Source organism: Somniosus microcephalus, chromosome 9, assembly GCF_052327205.1.
Source record: "Somniosus microcephalus isolate GS21.2 chromosome 9, FLI_Smic_1.0, whole genome shotgun sequence".
Lineage (NCBI taxonomy): Eukaryota > Metazoa > Chordata > Chondrichthyes > Squaliformes > Somniosidae > Somniosus > Somniosus microcephalus.
In genome coordinates, this window is record NC_140995.1 from 249,099,626 (window position 1) to 249,115,326 (window position 15,701).

A 15,701-nucleotide genomic window follows, 5' to 3' on the forward strand; every position below is an offset into this window, starting at 1 on the left:
GGCCAATTTCAGTGGGTTGAGAACAGATCTGGCCCGGGTAAATTGGAATCAAAGATTGGCAGCCAAAACTGTAATCGAACAATGAGCTGCCTTTAAAGAGGAGATGGTTCGGGTACAGTCGAGGTACATTCCCACTAGGGAGAAAGGTAGGGCAACCAAAGTCAGAGCTCCCTGGATGACGAAAGAGATAGAGAATAAGATGAAGCTGAAAAAGGGGGCGCATAACAGATGACAGGTTGAGAATACAAGTGAGAATCAGGCTGAATATAGAAAGTTAAGAGGGGAAGTGAAAAAGGAAATAAGAGGGGCAAAGAGGGAGTATTAGAAACATAGAAATTAGGAGCAGCAGTAGGCCATTCGGCCCCTCGAGCCCGCTCCGCCATTCAATGCGATCATGGCTGATCATCCAATTTCAGTATCCGGTCCCTGCTTTCTCCCCATACCCCTGGATCCCTTTAGCCTTAAGAAATATATCCAACTCCTTCTTGAATATATTTAATGAATTGGCCTCTACTGCCTTCTGTGGTAGAGAATTCCACAAGTTCACCACTCTCTGGGTGAAGAAATTCCTCCACATTTCTGTTCTAAATGGCCTACCCCTTATCCTTAGACTGTGACCCCTGGTTCTGGACTCCCCGACCATCAGGAACATCCTTCCTGCATCTAGCCTGTCCAGTCCTGTCAGAAAATTATAAGTTTCAATGAGATCCCCTCTCATTCTTCTAAACTCCAGCGAGTACAAGCCCAATCGACCCAATCTCTCCTCGTACGTCGTTCCTGCCATCCCAGGTATCAGCCTGGTGAATGTTCGCTGCACTCCCTCCATGGCAAGAACATCCTTCCTCAGATAAGGCGACCAAAACTGCACACAATACTCAAGGTGCGGTCTCACCAAGGCCCTGTACAACTGCAGCAAGGCATCCTTGTTCCTGTGCTCAAACCCTCTCATAGAAACATAGAAGATAGGAGCAGGAGCAGGCCATTCGGCCCTTCGCGCCTGCTCCGCCATTCAATGCGATCATGGCTGATCATCCAAATTCAGTACCCTGTCCCTGCCTTCTCCCCATATCCCTTGATCCCTTTAGCCTTAAGAAATATATCCAACTCTTTTTTGAATATATTTAATGAACTGGCCTCCACCGCCCTCTGTGGCAGAGAATTCCACAGGTTCACCACTCTCTGGGTGAAGAAATTCCTCCTCATTTCAGTCCTAAATGGCTTACCCCTTATCCTTAGACTTTGACCCCTGGTTCTGGACTCCCCGGCCATCATAAACATCCTTCCTGCATCTAGTCTGTCCAGGCCTGACAGAATTTTATAGGTTTCGATGAGATCCCCTCTCAATCTTCTAAACTCCAGTGAGTATAATCCCAATCGACACAATCTCTCCTCATACGTCATTCCTGCCATCCCAGGTATCAGCCTGGTGAATGTTCGCTGCACTCCCTCCATGGCAAGAACGTCCTTCCTCAGGTAAGGCGACCAAAACTGCACACAATACTCAAGGTGCGGTCTCACCAAGGCCCTGTACAACTGTAGCAAGACATCCTTGTTCCTGTACTCGAACCCTCTCGCTACGAAGGCCAACATACCATTTGTCTTCTTAACCGCCTGCTGCACCTGCATGCTTACCTTCAGCGACTGGTGCACAAGAACACCCAGGTCTCTTTGCACTTCCCCTTCTCCCAACCTATTGCCATTCAAATAATAATCTGCCTTCCTGTTTTTGCCACCAAAGTGGATAACCTCACATTTATCCACATTATAGTGCATTTGCCATGTTTCTGCCCAATCACCCAACCTGTCCAAATCATACTGGAGTTTCACGACATCCTCCTCACAGCTTACCCTCCCACCCAGCTTTGTGTCATCTGCAAATTTGGAGATATTACATCCAATTCCCTCGTCCAGATCCAATCCATGGGTACTGTTCCAGAGTCTATCGAGTTCTGGAAGATGACCAGCAATGCATCTACTATTTCTAGGGCCCCTTCCTTAAGTACCCTGGGATGTAGATTATCAGGCCCAGGGGATTTATCGGCCTTCAGTCCCATCAATTTTCCTAACACCATTTCCCTACAAATACTGATTTCTTTCAGTTCCACCCTTTCATCGCTACAAAGGCCAACATACCATTTGCCTTCTTAACCGCCTGCTGCACCTGCATGCTTACCTTCAGCGACTGGTGCACAAGGACACCCAGGTCTCGTTGCGCTTCTCCATCTCCCAATCTATTGCCATTCAGATAATAATCTGCCTTCCTGTTTTTGCCACCAAAGTGGATAACCTCACATTTATCCACATGAAATTGCATCTGCCATGCTTTTGCCCAATCACCCAACCTGTCCAAATCATCCTGGAGTTTCTCAGTATCCTCCTCACAGCACACACGCCCACCCAGCTTTGTGTCATCTGCAAACTTGGAGATATTACATCTGGTTCCCTCGTCTAGATCATCTATATATATAAAGCGGCTCTTCTGTCTGTCCCGATGTCTGTCTGTCTGTCCCGATGTCTGTCCGTTCTCTATACGTTTGAAAGTTACAGAGCGTACCGACGCGCGCGTCGCCTCAAAAGAAAGCTTGCGATTCCGGACCGGTCATAGGCATATTTACGTTTCGGCCGGACAAAAACCGCACCCGCGGTATCCGAAAAACGTTCAGCCTTCCGCTCATTAGCACCTCATTAGCGACCGTGTGACGTCGAGGTCGACCAATCGGACGGCGGGTTCCTTCCTACAGTTGAGTGTCGAGTGACTCGACGATTGACCAATTCTACGCTTCGGTGACCTGACCGGTCGACCAATCGGTGCGTGCGTGGGCGGTCCTTATCCTTCTGAACCGAGGTGAGTGGCCGCCATCTTGATTTTTCACAATTTTTTCCCCACACTTTCAGTGTGTTAGGGAAGTAAGGTAAATATTTTAATGATGTGTTAGGGAATTCAATAACAATTTAACGGGGGGGAGAGCCTCGGGAAATCGCGGGGGGGGGGGAGAGCCTCGGGAAATCGCGGGGGGGGGAGAGCCTCGGGAAATCGCGGGGGGGAGAGCCTCGGGAAATCGCGGGGGGGGGGGAGAGCTGATGAGTTTAAAAAAAACAAGAGGCCGCCAGTTGCGCGGCCGCCTTGACGACGGCACGCATTCGCACGGCCCCCGGCAACGGGGCACGCCGGCGGTCTTGCCTGCTCCCCGCGGGCCGCCTCGCGCCGCCCGCACTGACCGCGCATGCGCCGCCCGCGAGAGCCCGCTCCCGGCGCCGGCCGCCGCTCAGCATTCCTCGTCTGTGCTGAGTTAGCTGTTCCCAGCTGGTGGGGGAGCAAGATCGGTGTCCTTGATGGAGACGGGGTCGTGGGGGGGTGGGGGGAGACAGTGATTACACCGGGGGGGGGGGGGGCGGAGACAGTGATTTCACGGGGGGGGGGGGGGGAGACAGTGATTACACGGGGGGAGACAGTGATTACACGGGGGGAGACAGTGATTACACGGGGGAGACAGTGATTACACGGGGGGAGACAGTGATTACACGGGGGGAGACAGTGATTACACGAGTGGGGAGTGTGAGGGGAGAGAGGGGAGGGGAGGGAGGGATAGGACAGGGAGAGGACATGACAGGGAGAGGGGGGACACACAGGGGCAGGGAGACCAAGCGCCCCAAAATTGCCCTCGCAACGTGGGGCTCCCCAGCTAGTTAATATATATTGTGAATAGCTGGGGTCCAAGGACCGATCCCTGCGGTACCCCACTAGTCACTGCCTGCCACTCGGAAAAAGATCAGTTTATTCCAACTCTTTGCTTTCTGTCCGCCAACCAGTTCTCTATCCAAGTCAATACCTTGCCCCCAATCCCATGTGCCTTAACTTTACACGCTAATCTCTTATGCGGGACCTTATCAAAAGCCTTCTGAAAGTCCAAATACACCACATCCACTGGTTCTCCCTTATCTATTTTACCAGTTACATCCTCAAAAAATTCCAGTAGATTAGTCAAGCATGATTTACCTTTTGTAAATCCATGTTGACTTTGTCCGATCCTGTCACTGTTTTCCAAGCGCTCTGCTATTACATCTTTTATAATGGACTCCAGCATTTTCCCCACTACCGATGTCAGGCTTACCGGTCTGTAATTCCCCGTTTTCTCTCTACCACCTTTTTTGAATAGCGGGGTAACATTAGCTACCCTCCAGTTCATGGGTACTGTTCCAGATTCCATCGAATGTTGGAAGATGATCAGCAATGCATCTTCTATTTCTTAAGTACCCTAGGATGTCGATTATCAGGCCCTGGGGATTTATCCACCTTCAATCCCATCAATTTCCCTAACACCATTTCCCTACAAATACTGATTTCTTTCAGTTCCTCACTTTCATCAGACCCTATGTTCCTCGACATCTCTGGGAGGTTATTTGTTTCCTCCTTTGTGAAGACAGAACCAAAATATGTATTTAATTGGTCTGCCATTTCTTTGTTCCCCATTATAAATTCCCCTGATTCTGACTGCAAGGGACCTACGCTTGACTTCACCAATCTTTTTCTCTTCACATATCTATAAAAGCTTTTACAGTCAGTTTTTATGTTCCCTGAAAACTTACTCTCATATTCAATTTTCCCCTTCTTAATTAATCCCTTTGTCCTCCTTTGTTGAATCCTAAACTGCTCCCAATCCTCAGGTTTACTGCTTTTTCTGGCCAATTTATATGTCCTCTCCTTGGATCTTATGCTATCCCTGATTTCCCTTGTTAGCCACGGTTGAGTCATCTTTTTTGTTTTATTTTTATGCCAAACTGGGATGAACAAATTCTGTAGTTCATCCATGCGGTCTTTGAATGTTTGCCATTGCCTATCCACCGTCAACCCTTTGAGTGACATTCCCCAATCAATCCTACCCAACTCGCGCCTCAGGCCATCGTAGTTTCCTTTATTTAAATTCAGGACCCTAGTCTCTGAGTCAACTACTTAGTTCTCCATCTTAATGAAGAATTCGATCATATTATGATCGCTCCGACCCAAGGGGCCTCGTACAACAAGATTGCTAATTAATCCTTTCTCGTTACATAATACCCAGTCTAAGATGGCCTGATCTCTGGTTGGTTCCTCGACATATTGGTCCAGGAAACCATCCCGTAAACACTCCAGGAATTCCTCCTCCACATTATTGTTACTAATTTGGTTAGCCCAATCTATATGTAGATTAAAGTCACCCATGATGACTGCTGTGCCCTTATTGCACACTTCTCTAATTTCCCTTTTAATGCCATCCCCAACCTCCGCATTACTGTTTGGAGGTCTATATACCACTCCCACTAATGTTTTCTGCCCCTTGGTATTGCTCAGTTCTACCCATACAGATTCCACATCATCAGAGCTAATATCCTTCCTTACAATTGTGTTAATCCCTTCTTTAACCAGCAACGCTACCCCACCTCCCTTTCCTTTTTGCCTATCTTTCCTGAATATTGAATACCCCTGGATGTTGAGTTCCTAGCCTTGGCCAACCTGGAGCCATGTTTCCGTAATCCCAATCAAATCATATTTGTTTACCTCTATTTGCGCAGCTAAATCATTCACCTTATTACGAATGCCCATCTTCTCAAGGGCAATTAGGGATGGGCACTAAATGCAGGCCTAGCACCAAGAAAGGGTGTAAGGATAAACCCAGCAACTACAGGCCTGTCAGTTTAACCTCGGTAGTGGAGAAGCTTTTAGAAACGGTAATCAGGGACAAAATTAACAGTCACTTGGACAAGTGTGGATTAATAAAGGAAAGCCAGCACGGATTTGTTAAAGGCAAATCCTGTTTAACTAACTTGATCGAGTTTTTAGATGAGGTAATAGAGAGGGTTGATGAGGGCAATGCGGTTGATGTGGATTACATGGACTTCCAAAAGGCGTTCAACAAAGTGCCACATAATAGGCTTGCCAGCAAAGTTGAAGCCCATGGAATAAAAGGGACAGTGGCAGCATGGATAGGGAATTGGCTAAGTGACAGGAAACAGAGAGTAGTGGTGAACGGTTGTTTTTCGGACTGGATGAAGGTACACAGTGGTGTTCCCCAGGGGTCGGTTCTAGGACCACTGCTTTTCTTGATATATCATAGAATGGTTACAGCACAGAAGAAGGCCATTCGGCCCATCGAGCCCGTGCTGGCTCTCTGCAAGAGCACTTCAGCTAGTCCCACTCCCCCGCCCTTTCCCTGTAGCCCTGCTAATTGTTTTCCTTCAGGCACTTATCCAATTCCCTTTTGAAAGCCGTGATTGAATCTGCCTCCTCCACCCTCTCAGGCAGTGAATTCCAGATCCGAACCACTCGCTGCGTAAATAAGTTTCCCCTCCTGTCGCCTTTGGTTCTTCTGCCAATCACCTTAAATCTGTGTCCTCTAATTCTCGACCCTTCCGCCAATGGGAACAGTTTCTCTCTATCTACTCTGTCCAGACCCAAATATATATTAATGACTTAGACTTGGGTGTACAGGGCACAATTTCAAAATTTGCAGCTGACACAAAACTTGGAAGTATCGTGAACAGTGAGAAGGATAGTGATAGACTTCAAGAGGATATAGACAGGCTGGTGGAATGGGCGGACATGTGGCAGATGAAATTTAACGCAGAAAAGTGCAAAGTGATACATTTCGGTAGGAAGAACGAGGAGAGGCAATATAAACTGAAGGGTACGATCCTAAAGGGGGTGCATGAACAGAGAGACCTGGGGGTATATGTGCACAAATTGTTGAAGGTGGCAGGGCAGGTTGAGAAAGCGGTTAAATAAGTGCTCTTGCAGAGATGGGACAGGGGCTGGACGGGCCGAAAGGCCTCTTTCTGTGCTGTAACCATTCTATGACTGTAGAGCTGCCAGAAGAGCACGTGTCGAAATTCTCCCACTCATTATTCATCATGTTCTGACATTTCGTTCAAAGTTCACCCTGATTGTTGCTGGGAGTTGGTGTCGGGTCGCCTTCTTGAAGCACTGCACTTCATGTTTGTAGGAGCTTTGGACAAGCGAGTGTCTTGCTGGGCCACTTCAGCGGGTAAAGAGTCAACCTGGATATTGTGCTCGTGTGTCTGGAGTGCAGCTTGAGCCCACGACCACCTAACTCAGAGGCCAGTGTGCTACCAACTCACACATGGCTGACACATAATACTTTTTGTTTTGCTTTGTTCGTTTTGGAGAGTTCACTGTGGTGGGTGGTCCCTGACATTGGAAACTGGTACACAGCCCCTCAGACAGGATGCCCTGAGACCCATAACATGTCCCTAGCTGTGCTGAGCTGGGAGCTGTCTGCACAGGTGTCACGAAATTTGGCGGCTTTTCTTTATCCATCAGATCTTCACTAAAATCCCAGACAGGACACAGTTCAGTGTTTAACGTCTGTGTTTGATTCTGTGTGTGCTTCATAATGTAACGTCAAATTTCTTCTGACTGTTACAGGCCATTCTTTGAAGGGATGTCCCATTCCAGCTCACAAACCGAGATCGTCAGCCTACAGAGCCAGAAGAGCCAGACACGGGAACAACCCAGCCCAGTGAGTCTGTCCCTGTAACTGATGGGCCCTCACTCCAGGCCCAGTGAGTCTGTCCCTGTAACTGATGGGCCCTCACTCCCAGCCCAGTGAGTCTGTCCCTGTAACTGATGGGCCCTCACTCCCAGCCCAGTGAGTCTGTCCCTGAAACTGATGGGCCCTCACTCCCAGCCCAGTGAGTCTGTCCCTGTAACTGATGGGCCTTCACTCCCAGCCCAGTGAGTCTGTCCCTGTAACTGATGGGCCTTCACTCCCAGCCCAGTGAGTCTGTCCCTGTAACTGATGGGCCCTCACTCCAGGCCCAGTGAGTCTGTCCCTGTAACTGATGGGCCCTCACTCCCAGCCCAGTGAGTCTGTCCCTGTAACTGATGGGCCCTCACTCCCAGCCCAGTGAGTCTGTCCCTGAAACTGATGGGCCCTCACTCCCAGCCCAGTGAGTCTGTCCCTGTAACTGATGGGCCCTCACTCCCAGCCCAGTGAGTCTGTCCCTGTAACTGATGGGCCTTCACTCCCGGCCCAGTGAGTCTGTCCCTGTAACTGATGGGTCTTCACTCCCAGCCCAGTGAGTCTGTCCCTGTAACTGATGGGCCTTCACTCCCAGCCCAGTGAGTCTGTCCCTGTAACTGATGGGCCTTCACTCCCAGCCCAGTGAGTCTGTCCCTGTAACTGATGGGCCTTCACTCCCAGCCCAGTGAGTCTGTCCCTGTAACTGATGGGCCCTCACTCCCAGCCCAGTGAGTCTGTCCCTGTAACTGATGGGCCTTCACTCCCAGCCCAGTGAGTCTGTCCCTGTAACTGATGGGCCTTCACTCCCGGCCCAGTGAGTCTGTCCCTGTAACTGATGGGCCTTCACTCCCAGCCCAGTGAGTCTGTCCCTGTAACCGATGGGCCTTCACTCCCAGCCCAGTGAGTCTGTCCCTGTAACCGATGGGCCTTCACTCCCGGCCCAGTGAGTCTGTCCCTGTAACTGATGGGCCTTCACTCCCAGCCCAGTGAGTCTCCCCCTGTAACTGATGGGCCTCACTCCCAGCCCAGTGAGTCTGTCCCTGTAACTGATGGGCCTTCACTCCTGGCCCAGTGAGTCTGTCCCTGTAACTGATGGGCCCTCACTCCCGGCCCAGTGAGTCTGTCCCTGTAACTGATGGGCCTTCACTCCCAGCCCAGTGAGTCTGTCCCTGTAACTGATGGGCCCTCACTCCCAGCCCAGTGAGTCTGTCCCTGTAACTGATGGGCCCTCACTCCCGGCCCAGTGAGTCTGTCCCTGTAACTGATGGGCCTTCAGTCCCAGCCCAGTGAGTCTGTCCCTGTAACTGATGGGCCTTCACTCCCAGCCCAGTGAGTCTGTCCCTGTAACTGATGGGCCCTCACTCCCAGCCCAGTGAGTCTGTCCCTGTAACTGATGGGCCCTCACTCCCGGCCCAGTGAGTCTGTCCCTGTAACTGATGGGCCTTCACTCCCAGCCCAGTGAGTCTGTCCCTGTAACTGATGGGCCTTCACTCCCAGCCCAGTGAGTCTGTCCCTGTAACTGATGGGCCTTCACTCCCAGCCCAGTGAGTCTGTCCCTGTAACTGATGGGCCTTCACTCCCAGCCCAGTGAGTCTGTCCCTGTAACTGATGGGCCTTCACTCCCGGCCCAGTGAGTCTGTCCCTGTAACTGATGGGCCCTCACTCCCAGCCCAGTGAGTCTGTCCCTGAAACTGATGGGCCCTCACTCCCGGCCCAGTGAGTCTGTCCCTGTAACTGATGGGCCTTCACTCCCAGCCCAGTGAGTCTGTCCCTGTAACTGATGGGCCTTCACTCCCAGCCCAGTGAGTCTGTCCCTGTAACCGATGGGCCCTCACTCCCAGCCCAGTGAGTCTGTCCCTGTAACTGATGGGCCTTCACTCCCAGCCCAGTGAGTCTGTCCCTGTAACTGATGGGCCCTCACTCCCGGCCCAGTGAGTCTGTCCCTGTAACTGATGGGCCTTCACTCCCGGCCCAGTGAGTCTGTCCCTGTAACTGATGGGCCTTCACTCCCAGCCCAGTGAGTCTGTCCCTGTAACTGATGGGCCTTCACTCCCAGCCCAGTGAGTCTGTCCCTGTAACTGATGGGCCTTCACTCCCAGCCCAGTGAGTCTGTCCCTGTAACTGATGGGCCTTCACTCCCAGCCCAGTGAGTCTGTCCCTGTAACTGATGGGCCTTCACTCCCGGCCCAGTGAGTCTGTCCCTGTAACTGATGGGCCTTCACTCCCAGCCCAGTGAGTCTGTCCCTGTAACTGATGGGCCTTCACTCCTGGCCCAGTGAGTCTCCCCCTGTAACTGATGGGCCCTCACTCCCAGCCCAGTGAGTCTGTCCCTGTAACTGATGGGCCTTCACTCCCAGCCCAGTGAGTCTGTCCCTGTAACTGATGGGCCTTCACTCCTGCCCAGTGAGTCTGTCCCTGTAACTGATGGGCCCTCACTCCCAGCCCAGTGAGTCTGTCCCTGTAACTGATGGGCCTTCACTCCCAGCCCAGTGAGTCTGTCCCTGTAACTGATGGGTCTTCACTCCCAGCCCAGTGAGTCTGTCCCTGTAACTGATGGGCCTTCACTCCCAGCCCAGTGAGTCTGTCCCTGTAACCGATGGGCCCTCACTCCCAGCCCAGTGAGTCTCCCCCTGTAACTGATGGTTCTTCACTCCCAGCCCAGTGAGTCTGTCCCTGTAACCGATGGGCCTTCACTCCCAGCCCAGTGAGTCTGTCCCTGTAACCGATGGGCCTTCACTCCCAGCCCAGTGAGTCTGTCCCTGTAACCGATGGGCCTTCACTCCCAGCCCAGTGAGTCTGTCCCTGTAACTGATGGGCCTTCACTCCCAGCCCAGTGAGTCTGTCCCTGTAACTGATGGGCCTTCACTCCCAGCCCAGTGAGTCTGTCCCTGTAACCGATGGGTCTTCACTCCCAGCCCAGTGAGTCTGTCCCTGTAACTGATGGGCCCTCACTCCCAGCCCAGTGAGTCTGTCCCTGTAACTGATGGGCCTTCACTCCCAGCCCAGTGAGTCTGTCCCTGTAACTGATGGGCCTTCACTCCCAGCCCAGTGAGTCTGTCCCTGTAACTGATGGGTCTTCACTCCCAGCCCAGTGAGTCTGTCCCTGTAACTGATGGGCCCTCACTCCCAGCCCAGTGAGTCTGTCCCTGTAACTGATGGGCCTCACTCCCAGCCCAGTGAGTCTGTCCCTGTAACTGATGGGCCTTCACTCCCAGCCCAGTGAGTCTGTCCCTGTAACTGATGGGCCTTCACTCCCGGCCCAGTGAGTCTGTCCCTGTAACTGATGGGCCCTCACTCCCACCCCAGTGAGTCTGTCCCTGTAACTGATGGGCCCTCACTCCCAGCCCAGTGAGTCTGTCCCTGTAACTGATGGGCCTTCACTCCCAGCCCAGTGAGTCTGTCCCTGTAACTGATGGGCCTTCACTCCCAGCCCAGTGAGTCTGTCCCTGTAACTGATGGGCCTTCACTCCCAGCCCAGTGAGTCTGTCCCTGTAACTGATGGGCCTTCACTCCCAGCCCAGTGAGTCTGTCCCTGTAACTGATGGGCCTTCACTCCCAGCCCAGTGAGTCTGTCCCTGTAACTGATGGGCCTTCACTCCCAGCCCAGTGAGTCTGTCCCTGTAACTGATGGGCCTTCACTCCTGGCCCAGTGAGTCTGTCCCTGTAACTGATGGGCCCTCACTCCCAGCCCAGTGAGTCTGTCCCTGTAACTGATGGGCCTTCACTCCCAGCCCAGTGAGTCTGTCCCTGTAACTGATGGGCCTTCACTCCCAGCCCAGTGAGTCTGTCCCTGTAACTGATGGGCCTTCACTCCCAGCCCAGTGAGTCTGTCCCTGTAACTGATGGGCCTTCACTCCTGGCCCAGTGAGTCTGTCCTTGTAACTGATGGGCCCTCACTCCCAGCCCAGTGAGTCTGTCCCTGTAACTGATGGGCCCTCACTCCCGGCCCAGTGAGTCTGTCCCTGTAACTGATGGGCCCTCACTCCCGGCCCAGTGAGTCTGTCCCTGTAACTGATGGGCCTTCACTCCTGGCCCAGTGAGTCTGTCCCTGTAACCGATGGGCCTTCGCTCCCGGCCCAGTGAGTCTGTCCCTGTAACTGATGGGCCTTCACTCCCAGCCCAGTGAGTCTGTCCCTGTAACTGATGGGCCTTCACTCCCAGCCCAGTGAGTCTGTCCCTGTAACTGATGGGCCTTCACTCCCAGCCCAGTGAGTCTGTCCCTGTAACTGATGGGCCCTCACTCCCAGCCCAGTGAGTCTGTCCCTGTAACTGATGGGCCTTCACTCCCAGCCCAGTGAGTCTGTCCCTGTAACTGATGGGCCTTCACTCCCAGCCCAGTGAGTCTGTCCCTGTAACTGATGGGCCTTCACTCCCAGCCCAGTGAGTCTGTCCCTGTAACTGATGGGCCCTCACTCCCGGCCCAGTGAGTCTGTCCCTGTAACTGATGGGCCTTCACTCCAAGCCCAGTGAGTCTGTCCCTGTAACTGATGGGCCCTCACTCCCGGCCCAGTGAGTCTGTCCCTGTAACTGATGGGCCTTCACTCCCAGCCCAGTGAGTCTGTCCCTGTAACCGATGGGCCTTCACTCCCAGCCCAGTGAGTCTGTCCCTGTAACCGATGGGCCTTCACCCCCGGCCCAGTGAGTCTGTCCCTGTAACTGATGGGCCTTCACTCCCAGCCCAGTGAGTCTCCCCCTGTAACTGATGGGCCTCACTCCCAGCCCAGTGAGTCTGTCCCTGTAACTGATGGGCCTTCACTCCTGGCCCAGTGAGTCTGTCCCTGTAACTGATGGGCCCTCACTCCCAGCCCAGTGAGTCTGTCCCTGTAACCGATGGGCCTTCACTCCCAGCCCAGTGAGTCTGTCCCTGTAACTGATGGGCCCTCACTCCCAGCCCAGTGAGCCTGTCCCTGTAACCGATGGGCCTTCACTCCCAGCCCAGTGAGTCTCCCCCTGTAACTGATGGGCCCTCACTCCCAGCCCAGTGAGTCTGTCCGTGTAACCGATGGGCCTTCACTCCCAGCCCAGTGAGTCTGTCCCTGTAACTGATGGGACTTCACTCCCAGCCCAGTGAGTCTGTCCCTGTAACTGATGGGCCTTCACTCCCAGCCCAGTGAGTCTGTCCATGTAACTGATGGGCCCTCACTCCCAGCCCAGTGAGTCTGTCCCTGTAACTGATGGGCCTTCACTCCCAGCCCAGTGAGTCTGTCCCTGTAACTGATGGGCCCTCACTCCCAGCCCAGTGAGTCTGTCCATGTAACTGATGGGCCTTCACTCCTGGCCCAGTGAGTCTGTCCCTGTAACTGATGGGCCTTCACTCCCGGCCCAGTGAGTCTGTCCCTGTAACCGATGGGCCTTCACTCCCAGCCCAGTGAGTCTGTCCCTGTAACCGATGGGCCTTCACTCCCAGCCCAGTGAGTCTGTCCCTGTTACTGATGGGCCTTCACTCCCAGCCCAGTGAGTCTGTCCCTGTAACCGATGGGCCTTCACTCTCAGCCCAGTGAGTCTGTCCCTGTAACTGATGGGCCCTCACTCCCAGCCCAGTGAGTCTGTCCCTGTAACTGATGGGCCCTCACTCCTGGCCCAGTGAGTCTGTCCCTGTAACCGATGGGCCCTCACTCCCAGCCCAGTGAGTCTGTCCCTGTAACTGATGGGCCCTCACTCCCGGCCCAGTGAGTCTGTCCCTGTAACTGATGGGCCTTCACTCCCAGCCCAGTGAGTCGGTCCCTGTAACTGATGGGCCCTCACTCCCAGCCCAGTGAGTCTCCCCCTGTAACTGATGGGCCCTCACTCCCAGCCCAGTGAGTCTGTCCATGTAACTGATGGGCCCTCACTCCCAGCCCAGTGAGTCTGTCCCTGTAACTGATGGGCCTTCACTCCCAGCCCAGTGAGTCTGTCCCTGTAACTGATGGGCCTTCACTCCCAGCCCAGTGAGTCTGTCCCTGTAACTGATGGGCCTTCACTCCCAGCCCAGTGAGTCTGTCCATGTAACAGATGGGCCCTCACTCCCAGCCCAGTGAGTCTGTCCCTGTAACTGATGGGCCTTCACTCCCAGCCCAGTGAGTCTGTCCCTGTAACTGATGGGCCCTCACTCCCAGCCCAGTGAGTCTGTCCCTGTAACTGATGGGCCCTCACTCCCGGCCCAGTGAGTCTGTCCCTGTAACTGATGGGCCCTCACTCCCAGCCCAGTGAGTCTGTCCCTGTAACTGATGGGCCTTCACTCCTGGCCCAGTGAGTCTGTCCCTGTAACTGATGGGCCTTCACTCCCGGCCCAGTGAGTCTCCCCCTGTAACCGATGGGCCTTCACTCCCAGCCCAGTGAGTCTGTCCCTGTAACTGATGGGCCTTCACTCCCAGCCCAGTGAGTCTGTCCCTGGAACCGATGGGCCTTCACTCCCAGCCCAGTGAGTCTGTCCCTGTAACTGATGGGCCCTCACTCCCAGCCCAGTGAGTCTGTCCCTGTAACCGATGGGCCTTCACTCCCGGCCCAGTGAGTCTGTCCCTGTAACCGATGGGCCTTCACTCCCAGCCCAGTGAGTCTGTCCCTGTAACCGATGGGCCTTCACTCCCGGCCCAGTGAGTCTGTCCCTGTAACTGATGGGCCTTCACTCCCAGCCCAGTGAGTCTCCCCCTGTAACTGATGGGCCTCACTCCCAGCCCAGTGAGTCTGTCCCTGTAACTGATGGGCCTTCACTCCTGGCCCAGTGAGTCTGTCCCTGTAACTGATGGGCCCTCACTCCCAGCCCAGTGAGTCTGTCCCTGTAACCGATGGGCCTTCACTCCCAGCCCAGTGAGTCTGTCCCTGTAACTGATGGGCCCTCACTCCCAGCCCAGTGAGCCTGTCCCTGTAACCGATGGGCCTTCACTCCCAGCCCAGTGAGTCTCCCCCTGTAACTGATGGGCCCTCACTCCCAGCCCAGTGAGTCTGTCCGTGTAACCGATGGGCCTTCACTCCCAGCCCAGTGAGTCTGTCCCTGTAACTGATGGGACTTCACTCCCAGCCCAGTGAGTCTGTCCCTGTAACTGATGGGCCTTCACTCCCAGCCCAGTGAGTCTGTCCATGTAACTGATGGGCCCTCACTCCCAGCCCAGTGAGTCTGTCCCTGTAACTGATGGGCCTTCACTCCCAGCCCAGTGAGTCTGTCCCTGTAACTGATGGGCCCTCACTCCCAGCCCAGTGAGTCTGTCCATGTAACTGATGGGCCTTCACTCCCGGCCCAGTGAGTCTGTCCCTGTAACTGATGGGCCTTCACTCCCGGCCCAGTGAGTCTGTCCCTGTAACCGATGGGCCTTCACTCCCAGCCCAGTGAGTCTGTCCCTGTAACCGATGGGCCTTCACTCCCAGCCCAGTGAGTCTGTCCCTGTTACTGATGGGCCTTCACTCCCAGCCCAGTGAGTCTGTCCCTGTAACCGATGGGCCTTCACTCTCAGCCCAGTGAGTCTGTCCCTGTAACTGATGGGCCCTCACTCCCAGCCCAGTGAGTCTGTCCCTGTAACTGATGGGCCCTCACTCCTGGCCCAGTGAGTCTGTCCCTGTAACCGATGGGCCCTCACTCCCAGCCCAGTGAGTCTGTCCCTGTAACTGATGGGCCCTCACTCCCGGCCCAGTGAGTCTGTCCCTGTAACTGATGGGCCTTCACTCCCAGCCCAGTGAGTCGGTCCCTGTAACTGATGGGCCCTCACTCCCAGCCCAGTGAGTCTCCCCCTGTAACTGATGGGCCCTCACTCCCAGCCCAGTGAGTCTGTCCATGTAACTGATGGGCCCTCACTCCCAGCCCAGTGAGTCTGTCCCTGTAACTGATGGGCCTTCACTCCCAGCCCAGTGAGTCTGTCCCTGTAACTGATGGGCCTTCACTCCCAGCCCAGTGAGTCTGTCCCTGTAACTGATGGGTCTTCACTCCCAGCCCAGTGAGTCTGTCCCTGTAACTGATGGGCCTTCACTCCTGGCCCAGTGAGTCTGTCCCTGTAACTGATGGGCCTTCACTCCCAGCCCAGTGAGTCTGTCCCTGTAACTGATGGGTCTTCACTCCCGGCCCAGTGAGTCTGTCCCTGTAACTGATGGGCCTTCACTCCCAGCCCAGTGAGTCTGTCCCTGTAACTGATGGGCCCTCACTCCCAGCCCAGTGAGTCTGTCCCTGTAACTGATGGGCCCTCACTCCCAGCCCAGTGAGTCTGTCCCTGTAACTGA

General features: G+C 54.1%; 1 protein-coding gene across 6 annotated transcripts in view; it reads left to right on the plus strand.

Annotated features, from left to right (window-relative positions):
• The window catches only part of LOC147113203 (phosphofurin acidic cluster sorting protein 1-like), a 795,587-nt gene that overhangs the window by 416,117 nt on the left and 363,769 nt on the right, over positions 1 to 15,701 (plus strand). For all 6 annotated transcript variants that reach the window (XM_085998126.1, XM_085998127.1, XM_085998132.1 and 3 more), the window contains exon 10: positions 7,421 to 7,514. In XM_085998126.1, coding sequence (XP_085854252.1) covers positions 7,421 to 7,514 — 94 coding nt within the window. The remainder of the gene's footprint in view (positions 1 to 7,420; positions 7,515 to 15,701) is intronic.